General features: G+C 42.2%; 1 protein-coding gene across 1 annotated transcript in view; it reads left to right on the top strand.

Annotated features, from left to right (window-relative positions):
- The first annotated feature begins 3234 nt into the window (after positions 1 to 3234).
- The window catches only part of dcc (DCC netrin 1 receptor), an 80125-nt gene continuing 71408 nt past the window's right edge, over positions 3235 to 11951 (top strand). Inside the window, exons 1-4 of the mRNA XM_062413220.1 lie at positions 3235 to 3259; positions 3908 to 4270; positions 9539 to 9826; positions 11239 to 11389. Of these exons, the coding sequence (XP_062269204.1) occupies positions 3235 to 3259; positions 3908 to 4270; positions 9539 to 9826; positions 11239 to 11389 (827 nt within the window). The remainder of the gene's footprint in view (positions 3260 to 3907; positions 4271 to 9538; positions 9827 to 11238; positions 11390 to 11951) is intronic.

The raw sequence follows: 11951 nt of genomic DNA, 5'->3' as shown, positions 1-11951 counted from the left end.
TCTATGCCATGTTGCTGATAGGTCTCAGTCCTCTTTATTCTAGATCTATGCCATGTTCCTGATAGGTCTCAGTCCTCTTTATTCTAGATCTATGCCATGTTGCTGATTCGTCTCAGTCCTCTTTATTCTAGATCTAGGCCATATTCCTTATAGGTCTCAGTCCTCTTTATTCTAGATCCAGGCCATATTCCTGATAGGTCTCAGTCCTCTTTATTCTAGATCTATGCCATGTTCCTGATAGGTCTCAGTCCTCTTTATTCTAGATCTAGGCCATGTTGCTGTTGAAGGTCTCAGTCCTCTTTATTCTAGATCTAGGCCATGTTCCTGATAGGTCTCAGTCCTCTTTATTCTAGATCCAGGCCATATTCCTGATAGGTCTCAATCTTCTTTATTCTAGATCTATGCCATGTTGCTGATAGGTCTCAGTCCTCTTTATTCTAGATCTATGCTATGTCCCTGATAGGTCTCAGTCATCTTTATTCTAGATCTATGCCATGTTGCTGATAGGTATCAGTCCTCTTTATTCTAGATCTAGGCCATATTCCTGATAGGTCTCAATCTTCTTTATTCTAGATCTAGGCCATGTTCCTGATAGGTCTCAGTCCTCTTTATTCTAGATCTATGCCATGTTCCTGATAGGTCTCAGTCCTCTTTATTCCAGATCTAGGCCATATTCCTGTTAGGTCTCAGTCCTCTTTATTCTAGATCTATGCCATGTTGCTGATTCGTCTCAGTCCTCTTTATTCTAGATCTATGCCATGTTGCTGATTCGTCTCAGTCCTCTTTATTCTAGATCTATGCCATGTTGCTGATTCGTCTCAGTCCTCTTTATTCTAGATCTAGGCCATATTCCTGTTAGGTCTCAATCTTCTTTATTCTAGATCTATGCCATGTTGCTGATAGGTATCAGTCCTCTTTATTCTAGATATATGCCATGTTCCTGATAGGTCTCAGTCCTCTTTATTCTAGATGTAGGCCATGTTCCTGATAGGTCTCAGTCCTCTTTATTCTAGATCCAGGCCATATTCCTGATAGGTCTCAATCTTCTTTATTCTAGATCTATGCCATGTTGCTGATAGGTCTCAGTCCTCTTTATTCTAGATCTATGCCATGTTGCTGATTCGTCTCAGTCCTCTTTATTCTAGATCTAGGCCATATTCCTGATAGGTCTCAGTCCTCTTTATTCTAGATCCAGGCCATGTTCCTGATAGGTCTCAGTCCTCTTTATTCTAGATCTATGCCATGTTCCTGATAGGTCTCAGTCCTCTTTATTCTAGATCTATGCCATGTTCCTGATAGGTCTCAGTCCTCTTTATTCTAGATCTATGCCATGTTCCAGATAGGTCTCAGTCCTCTTTATTCTAGAACTATGCCATGTTGCTGATTCGTCTCAGTCCTCTTTATTCTAGATGTAGGCCATGTTCCTGATAGGTCTCAGTCCTCTTTATTCTAGATCCAGGCCATATTCCTGATAGGTCTCAATCTTCTTTATTCTAGATCTATGCCATGTTGCTGATAGGTCTCAGTCCTCTTTATTCTAGATCTATGCCATGTTGCTGATTCGTCTCAGTCCTCTTTATTCTAGATCTATGCCATGTTGCTGATTCGTCTCAGTCCTCTTTATTCTAGATCTAGGCCATATTCCTGATAGGTCTCAGTCCTCTTTATTCTAGATCCAGGCCATGTTCCTGATAGGTCTCAGTCCTCTTTATTCTAGATCTATGCCATGTTCCTGATAGGTCTCAGTCCTCTTTATTCTAGATCTATGCCATGTTCCTGATAGGTCTCAGTCCTCTTTATTCTAGATCTATGCCATGTTCCAGATAGGTCTCAGTCCTCTTTATTCTAGAACTATGCCATGTTGCTGATTCGTCTCAGTCCTCTTTATTCTAGATGTAGGCCATGTTCCTGATAGGTCTCAGTCCTCTTTATTCTAGATCCAGGCCATGTTCCTGATAGGTCTCAGTCCTCTTTATTCTAGATCTATACCATGTTCCTGATAGGTCTCAGTCCTCATCATTGAACTGATGATAACTAGTTATTGAAGAAAAAAGTTCTGACCTAATTTCTTAACATTGCCGGGAATTCATTATAATTAATATATGAGAAACTCATTAATAATCAACCTGATGGTTTAACTTACACTTAATTAAACAGAGGCAGTGAAGACGTGGGGTGTGTGTGTGTTTGTGTGTGTGTTTGTGTGCGTGTGTGAAGACAGCTCCTTTCACACTTCTTTGACAGTAAGCCACCTTGTCATCACTCATAAACTGATTGTGTGTGTGTAATTGGCCTGTTGACTGTGTGTGACAACAGAGAAGGTCTCAGTTAACAACAGAGCAAACGTTTTAACCCCCCCCCCCCACACACACACACACACACACAGACACACACACATACACACAAACACTCGTACACCGTTTATAATCACATTTGTCTCAAGGAATAAATTGTCACTGTTTCCTCCTGAAGCTTTTTGACAAGGACCAAATGGAATAGACACGTTTACCTTAAAGTGTGTGTGTGTGTGTGTGTGTGTGTGTGCGTGAGTGTACGTGTGTGTGTGTGTGTGTGTGTGTGTGTGTGAGTCTGTGTTTCCCACACAATTGAAATTAATCTGTTTCTTTTCCTTTCAGTCATGGTTTATTCTTTCTTCTGATGTCTTTGTTCTCGTTCCCGTCATTTTCTTCCTCGTCCGGTTCTATTCCTCCTTTTCTCTCGAGAATCTGTTGTAAAAGTATAAAATGAAGTCATGTAAAATTACACTGAATGTTTCTGAGAAAACAAATGTTGTGTTGATCCTTTACCTCTCGGTGTGTTTTACTTAATAAGGATTAACTTGTTGTGTATTGAATGCGTTAAAAAAAGAAATGTAATTGTTCCAAAGCATTTGAACATCTGCTGTCGTTAATTTAATTTACATGTGAAAAGTCTGAGATGGATGTTGTGGACTCACACTCGGTAATTAGCAGGAAACACAGCAGGCTGAATGAAACTCTGCTAATTAAGAGCAATTGGTGTTAATACCAGAGTGGGTGAAGAGTGTTTGTGTGTGTGTGTGTGTGTGTGTGTGTGTGTGTGTGTGGGTGGGTGTGTGGGTGTGTGGGTGCGTGTGCGTGTGTGTGTGGGTGTCTATGTATCTGTGTCCGAGTCAGTTGCTCTCGAAATTTTCTGCGACCTTTCTTGCGGTCGTCTGGAAAAATCACAGTTAAGCATTAATTCTTAGTTTTAAAGATGGACGACCTAACGTCTCCCAAAAGTAAATCCAGTGTAAAGCTGCAGTACCGAGTGTCAACCCCGCCTCCTCCATGTTAACAGTTTTTAAATACATTGAGGCGAAATCTCATGATTGGTCGAGTGCATGTTTCGGGGGGGCTGTTAGTCTCAGCCTGTGTGTGTGTCTGTGTGTGTGTAGAGCAGTCAGGTCAGGATAGTGATTTAGTAACAGTGGGGGAGGGAGGAAGCTGCCAAAGAGGAATCGATAAGCAGGAAACTGTGAAGGACAGAAAGATTGTAAGGAAGGATAGAGAGAAAGATGGACTGACTAACTGACTAACTGACTAATTTGTTTGTTCCAGGTGGGATCAGGGTTATATATTTATATACATATATTAATATATAACCCTGATCCTATAATATTATATATCACAATTGATGATCCTCAATCATCTGCACGAGAATCTCTCAGTGAAGACCTCCTACAACTTGTCATTGTGAATCTGGGGCCTCCTGGGCTCCTCAGTGGGTTAGGGTCAGGGGCTCAGCACAGAAGCGTTTTATAGATAGATATAGATATAGTTATATAGATGTTTCCGATGTTGTTCTGGAGTGAGTGTGACACCTCCTCTTGGATGAACCACTTTCGTAAACCAACCTCCTGTTTCTCTTCCTCCTTTTCCTCCCACAGCCTCAGATGCTTCCACATCCTCCTCCTCCTCCTCTTTGTCGAGTGTCGGAGGTTTTGTGGACTTTACTTTCACGCAGGAGCCTCAGGACACTGTGACGGTGCGAGGCGGCGTCCTGCAGCTCGACTGCCAGGCGCAGTCTGACGCAGTGACGGGACCTCTCACCATTACCTGGCGTAAAGATGGCGTCCTGCTGAGCGCCGTGGTGGACGAGCGGCGGCGGCAGCTGGCTAACGGCTCATTGCTGGTGCAGAATGTGGTGCACTCGCGGCATCACCGGCCGGACGAGGGGGTGTACCAGTGCCTCGCCACGCTGGACGGACTGGGGAGCATTGTGAGTCAGACCGCCAAGGTGACTGTGGCCGGTAAGAGACTGCTCCATTCAATTTGATTAGTAGAGCATCAAACCACAGTGTACATTATCTCAAGGCTCTTTCCATAGAATACCTTAAAGTCATAGAGAAATCAGCAAGAAGCAAACAATGTTCTATTCTTTCTCATTTCCTGAAAACACAACTCCACTAACCCTTTGTTACCCGTGAAAAAGGAGTTTCCCAAAGATGTGTCAGCTCGTCCTTTGTGTTTGCTTTGCATACAAATGATTGTGTCAGCTGTCAAACTAATCGGTTTGTTGTGAGACCCTCAGAGGACACTGAGAATCACTGTCGGCTTGCAGGTTTGTGGGGTGATGAGCATCATCCATGTGACTTTATGTGTCTTTGACAAGTAAGCCTTTGGAATCTGGGACATTCTTAACAGTGTTTATATTCTCAAACTAAACTGCTTCGTATCTCTGTCTTTATTTATTGAAGTAACTGAGTTTAAATATGTTGGTTTGGGGAAGTAGTACATAATCCAAAAGGGTTAGGGTTAGGGTTGGGGTATCACGTTTTCAGAAATCATTTCTGTTATGAAGCTAAAATGCTTCGATTGGTGTGAACTGTCCCAGAAGGCTCAACTTTAGGACCTCATCTTGTCTGTGTACAAACTTTTTCCTTCCTTGGTTCTATGATACAAACATCGTTATACAAATCAAGCAAACCGTTCATGTCTCTATGACCAGTGCAGCAATGGCTCCAATAAAGCTGAACACTGGGCTTTGGCTTCAGAACAGTAGAAATTATTTAAAATAAATGTAAATACATTTTAAAAACAGGATATGACAATGGAAAGGAAATTAATTAATTAATTCCAAAAGAAAGTAAAGTGGAAGAAGAGATTCATCTTTCAGATTAATGTTGCTGCAGCACCTTGATCTGTCCTTGACAGCTATGGTAGTCATACACACACTCACACACACACACACACACACACACACACACACACACACACTGACTTACTGCTGCTGTGCTCCTTGATTTAACTGCTCATTTTCATTTAAGAGAACTACACTAAAGTCATTTAGTAAGTGGAGTGTGGCTTAGGATCAATACGGTTTATGAAAGACATTAATAGACGGAGCAGAGTGCTTCACCTCCACCACCACTGTACTGAAGTGAAACCTGTGTGATGCTCGCTTAGGGATCTCAAGTCCTCTGTATTAGAATAAATAACTACATATAAATATTAATATATACATACAGATATAGTTTCAGAGAATACTGCAATGATCAACGTGTTGAGAACATAGGCCTGGTGTTTTAACAGCATTGATGTCATCAAAGATTTAGTGCAGAAGAATTTAAACATATATCCAGTTCTTCTAGTCTTAATATAATCTGTATATGGGTGTCTGAAGTTCATCCACCTTTTTAATAACAGCATGAGAGAGCTGTCTGAAAATCTTCACTCTTTCATCACCTTTCATGATTCACAAGAACTTTGCAGAATATCTGTGATAATGTTTTCCATCTGTGTCAAGTCATAAACCAAAAAACTATCTCTACAGCTTGTGATTATTTTTAGAACAGATTAAATTGCTAGATATTTTCAAATTATCATAATCCAAAATAATTATTTTATATGTTATTGAGTTTACGCCACAATTCAGGAATTAAATTCATTTTATCAGGAAAGGAAACTGGAAAAAAACCCCAATCTTGAGACCGATTTTTTGTGAGTATTCTGCAGGTTTGACAAATACTTTATCAAAAATATTTTATGAGAATGTTTATAGTAAATCAAAATGAATCTGTAGACACAGAAGTTTGTGTTTCATTGAAGATGTGAAATAATCTTGAACTTTGACCTTGAACTTCAAACGTGACTTGAGGAGTTTCTCTCTCTCTCTCACTCGTGAAGTGTCTTCAGCTCCAGATGGAAACGTAAATGACAGTCGCTGATTATTCCTGGGACTCACACACTCACACACACACACACACACACACACACACACACAGAGCACAGTATGTGTATCAGCTGGTCGTCTCTTTAGCTCGCTCAGCTCTTTGTGTTTGACTGGTTTTGTCTCTGGAGTGACTCCATCCTCCTCCCAGTCAATTAGAGCAATGAAAGAGACAGGAGACCAGCAGCTGCACAAAGAGGTGTGTGTGCGTGTGTGTGTGTGTGTCTTTGTCTGTGTCTGTGTGTGTGTGTGTGTGAGTATGTGAGTATGTGTGTGTGTCTTTGTCTGTGTGTGAGTGTGTGTGTGTTATAGTGTGTGTGTTTGTGTGTCTGCTTTCCAGGGTTTATCGCCCCCCCCCAACCCTAACCTCCCGTATTCTTAATATGTTTCTCTGCAGGACTTCAACATCTACTTTTAAACTGGGGCCCCAGTAAAGATCACTTACGTCTTCATGGGAATAGTCAAAGCCGACGATGGAAAAAATCACATGAAAAACCTAAAATAATAAAAATCATAATGTTAACATGCAAATCAATTCACCCTGATCCCTGCATGACGTTAAAAAGTCACTTAGCTCTCTATGTATATGTCATTCACACACTCTCTCTTTAGCTAATGCACAGAAACACACACACACACGCACACACACACACTCACACACTGGTACAACACATTACAAGGCAAAATGATAATGAACAGCAGAGGCTTAAAAATACAATTAACTGTGTGGCTCTGTGTGTGTGTGTGTTAGTAAGTGTGTGTGTGTGTGTTTTGTGTTTGTAAACTGGGAATTAATTAGAAACACTGAACATTGGGATGGAGAGGAGTGTACAGAAAGACGGAGATGAAGAAAAGAAGGAACAGGAATAAAGAGTGAGAGAGTGAATATAAGTATTGTTATTGTTCTCATTGATACAGGTGGTAATGGTCAACCCTCACAACTGAACTGGGCAGTATACCTGTGGTGGAAAAGGTTCTGCCCTAAGTTTATGATTTTAAGAATGAAAGCTCCTTATTTATGGACTTAATTCATTCACAATCTCACTGAAACACCTCAGACTCTCCAGAAATACAAGATGTATAGAAAGCTAACAACATGATTACATTAAATTTGGGACTAAATGATGATTATCTAACCTTAAAGTTAATGTTACTTAAAGTCAACTCAATGATGAAGAGTGTGGTAGTTTTTGCCATTGAAATATTCCATAGGTGTTCTAATTTGTGTGCCGGTGTTTTCAAAGGATTTATCTTCTCATGTCAAAGTAAGATGTCTCCCAGAGAGTGGATCTTTTCCAGCCTCTCCAAAGAGCAGCTATGGAAACAAAATGGCCGTCAATCCAACCAAACCCTCAATGAACTGCTGACTCGCTGAGGATTTGGACCAATACCTGTTAATGGGGAGAAGTGAGGCTCAACCCACAGAGCAGATACTAATCGTTCCCAGGGCGAAGATTCAGACCAGGAGCATCCTCCACCAACCCCCCCCCCCCCCCCCCCCTGTTTACTGGGAATTGCTTGTTATGATCTGTTCCAGTTATTTTGTCCCATTTTCTAATGAGGTTGAATCAGCAACAGCCACTGTCACCATGGAAACCAATGACGGAAGAATATGGAGGTTGTTGGCTTAAATCCTGAGGTCAGAGATCTGTTTAGTGTGTTGACTCTGCTCATCCTCAGAAGGACCTGGATCTTCTTCTGCTCTGAATTCAGCTTCTCTCTGGTTCTCGTGTTTGGAACTTCTCTGCAGAACAAGATAACGAGTCTCAGCTTCTGCTTCTGAAATAACTAGAATGCGACTCACTGTCTCATCAGGACCTCTTCTGCTTCACTTCTTTGTGATGTTCATTTTCAATTCCTTCCCTTGATGCTGTGACCCATTTCTCCTCTTTGCCGACTTCCCTTCATGCTTCCCTCGTTTCATTCTGTGGGATCAGACTCGTTTCTCTGACTGAAGATCCCTGGAACCTTCTCGAGGGGATCCTCACTCTGTTTTCAGAAAACAGGTTCTCAGATGAGAAACTCCACGTCAGTCTGACTCATCAGTTTCTCAAATGAAAGCAACATTGCTGTGTCACTAAATTAAAAGCAGTAAATACACATGAATACATTAAATTCAGGAAAATAAATATGAAAATACCCAACAAACCGAGTCAGATGCAGTATTTATGAAAGATAGATTCACAGTCACTGTGTGATCAGCTGTAAAGGCAACTGAAGACTTTCTCTTTGGAATCATTCTATTATCTTAATTTGGTGTATTTTTATTATTATACCACATGAGTGCTCCATAACATGTACTAATCTGTTTATACACCAACCTTATGAGGACCCCCAACCCTGGGGACATTAAGCAGATTTACACTTTACTTACACTTTACTTTACAGTCGCCCACAATGCGACTGTAAAGGAAGGACATGTACGTCAATGCAACGTCCTCACAAGAGACAAAACCAGTGTGGTTGTGTGTTTGTGTGTGCAGCTGTAGGCAGCAGTGTAATCCACATAGGACCAGACAGCAGCAACTTACATAAGACACACAATCCACATTCACATTAGTGGTCCTGTCGCCTCAGATCTGTGTGATGTCACACCAACTCAAGTCCTCGCCAGCGCAAAGACGCACAAACCTGCAGCCGACAGCATCTTGTCGTCGATTCAACTCCTATCGTTGTCTAACGTTACACAACAGAAAGAGAACGTTTGCTTTTGTGCACATGATCCCTGTCTGTCTGTCTGTCTGTCTGTCTGTAGCTGTCTGTAGCTGTCTGTAGCTGTCTGTCTGTCTGTCTGTCTGTCTGTCTGTCTGTGTGAATCTCATCTGTCCTCCTGCTGCGTCTCACTCCTCCTCTCTGCTGTTTCTGTCTTTATTATTCTCCTCCTGTTGTCGACCAAGAAAACCTTCGTCATGAGCTCACCTCCTCCTCTTCCTCATCCTGTGGCTACTGAGCCTGTCATGTCTGACACACCAGCACTAACACAGAGAGACAGACTGAAAGACAGACAGACTGAAAGACAGACAGACTGAAAGACAGACAGGTTCTGTCCTTGGAACTGTTCACCTTATATCTGCTCCCGTTAGGCAGCATCACCAGAAACATTTGTTACGCAGACGACACCCAGCTGTACCTATATGAAGCCTGATCCATCTAATCAACTGTTCTAAATAACCAGGGTAATGGTTGAGTTGAATTCCTGACCCACTTGTCTCTGTTGTTATTTCCACTTTTACAACGAGAGAGTCAAAAAGAAGAATGACTCTATTCAGGTTAAACATGAAACTTTAGGTGGAATTCATAATGACTATCAGTTAATCATCCACTTCCCCCCCCCCTCGTCTCCCTCCAGGACCTCTGAAGGTGATTGTCCCCACCGAGTCGGTGTCCTCATACCTGGGGGACACAGCCCTTCTACGCTGTGAGGTCTCCGGCGACCCCACACCCATCATCCGCTGGCAGAAGAACCGGGAGGAGCTGCCGGGGGCCTTTGAGCCAGACTCCCGTCTGGCGGTGCTGCCGTCCGGCTCGCTGCAGGTCAGCCGGGTCCAGCCGCCGGACTCAGCCACTTACCGCTGTCTGGCCGACAACCCGGGCAGCACCAGGACCGGGTCGGACGCCGAGCTGCGAGTGCTCCCAGGTGACGTGTCCACATGTGGCTGCTTGGTTCACTCATGAATTTGTCCACATGTTTCCAAACAATTTAATAAGTTGAACTGCTGACTCTAAAATGGATTCTTTAAAACTGTGAGAGCCATGAAAACTATTTAAAGATCTTTATTTGATTCACCTTCAGCAGCCACGCCCACACTTTGACTAAACACTTTAGTCATCCTGCAGTGATCACTCTGTCACGTTCATTCCCTCAAACACTGAAATGTGATTTAATGAGTGAAAGGTGATTTTAATAAAATCTGCAGAGAGTCTGTCCGCCCCTGTTCTCACCGTCCAATGAAACGAGTCCATTCAGTCAAATGACACGTTCATTCAACTTAAACTCCACTTTCACTCCGGGGTCGTCACTGGAGCTCAAAGTCGACCTTCAGCAGGATAATCACACACACACACACACACATACACACACACACACACACACACACACACACACACACACTTGAGGCATATTCATAAAAAATGATTGTGTGTAAATATATGAAATACAAAAGTTAACGTTAACTCACAGAAGCTTTTACACGATGAGGTTTCCACTTTAATACCTTTTGTGTTTTAATCTTTTTGATCTTTTAAAGGATCAGATGGATTAAACGGTTCTGACTGAATAAAGATTTGATTAAGTTTGACTTTCATGAAGTTTCATGAATCAAATGGAGACTTCACAGGGACTCTGAGGTCAAAGGTCAGAGATTATGTGTCATCTAATAATGTTTGAACAGTGGGTGTGGCCTAGTTTCTGTCTCATAATCAATGATCAAATGTGAAGAGTTGAAAAAAGGACTGAGTGAGTGAGTGAGAGAGATAGAGAGAGAGAGAGTGAGGAGGATAGTGTGTGAGTGAGTGAGTAAGTGAATGAGTGAGTGAGTGAGAGAGTAAGTGAGTGAGTGAGTGAGTGAGTGAGAGAGTGAGGGAGAGAGTAAGTGAGTGAGTGAGTAAGTGAGTGAGTGAGACAGTGAGAGAGTGAGAGAGTGAGTGAGTGAGTGAATGAGTGAGAGAGTGAGTGAGTGAGTGAGTGAGTGAGAGAGTGAGTGAGTGAGTGAGTGAGTGAGTGAGAGAGTGAGTGAGTGAGAGAGTGAGAGAGTGAGCGAGAGAGTGAGAGAGTGAGTGAGTGAGTGAGTGAGTGAGAGAGTGAGTGAGTGAGAGAGTGAGAGAGTGAGTGAGTGAGTGAGTGAGAGAGTGAGTGAGTGAGTGAGAGAGTGAGTGAGCTGAAGATAAAGACAGAAAAAGAAACAGAACAGTTTCTGGTACCCATATTATTATGTTTCATTCCTCACTTTAATAAAACTTGTAAAAGACATCTTCACCAGACGTGGTCAGAATAATGAGACGTATCTCAGACCATCTCTTAACTCCCTCTTCTCTGACTCTCTCTCACAGAACCTGGGCTGAGCAGGAACCTCCAGTTCCTCCAGCGTCCATCCAGAGTCATGTCTCTGCTGGGAACCGATGCTGTGCTGGAATGTTCTGCCTCTGGATACCCGACTCCAAGCATCCAGTGGAGGAGAGGAGAGGAGCTGATCCACACCTGGTGGGTCTTACCTTCTTTTCATCACATATTGGCTCCAGTTAACCCAGGAAGTTATTATATCATACAAAAGCTGTTAATACTGTACAATTTCCTTTATTTACTGCTCATAGTTCTTATATCATACAATACCTGTTAATACTGTATTATTCCATATATATTTGCTACTGTACATATCTTATTTATTTACTTTTCATATACGCACAATACTCACTTTCACTCCTTTTTTTGCACTTCTGGTTAGACGCTAAACTGCATTTCGTTGTATAAGTACTTGTACTGTGCAATGACAATAAAGTTGAATCTAATCTAATCTAATCTAATCTGATGTTACAAGAGAGCACCACATGTCCAGCATGCCCCAGTCGCAGTCTACGCCTAACCCTACAATTCCATTTAATACATCATGAGCTCAATTGTTTACAAAACTAGAAAAAAATGCATGTTTGTAAACATTGAGAGGTGTTCCTTCAACGATATGAACACACACACACACACACAACCACACACACACAATCACACACACACACGCACCCACACACACACAGAACACCCACACACACAC

The sequence above is a fragment of the Platichthys flesus genome, chromosome 19, assembly GCF_949316205.1.
Source record: "Platichthys flesus chromosome 19, fPlaFle2.1, whole genome shotgun sequence".
NCBI lineage: Eukaryota > Metazoa > Chordata > Actinopteri > Pleuronectiformes > Pleuronectidae > Platichthys > Platichthys flesus.
The sequence above is the reverse complement of the archived record's forward strand: the minus strand, read 5'-3'. Positions and strand labels throughout refer to the sequence as shown.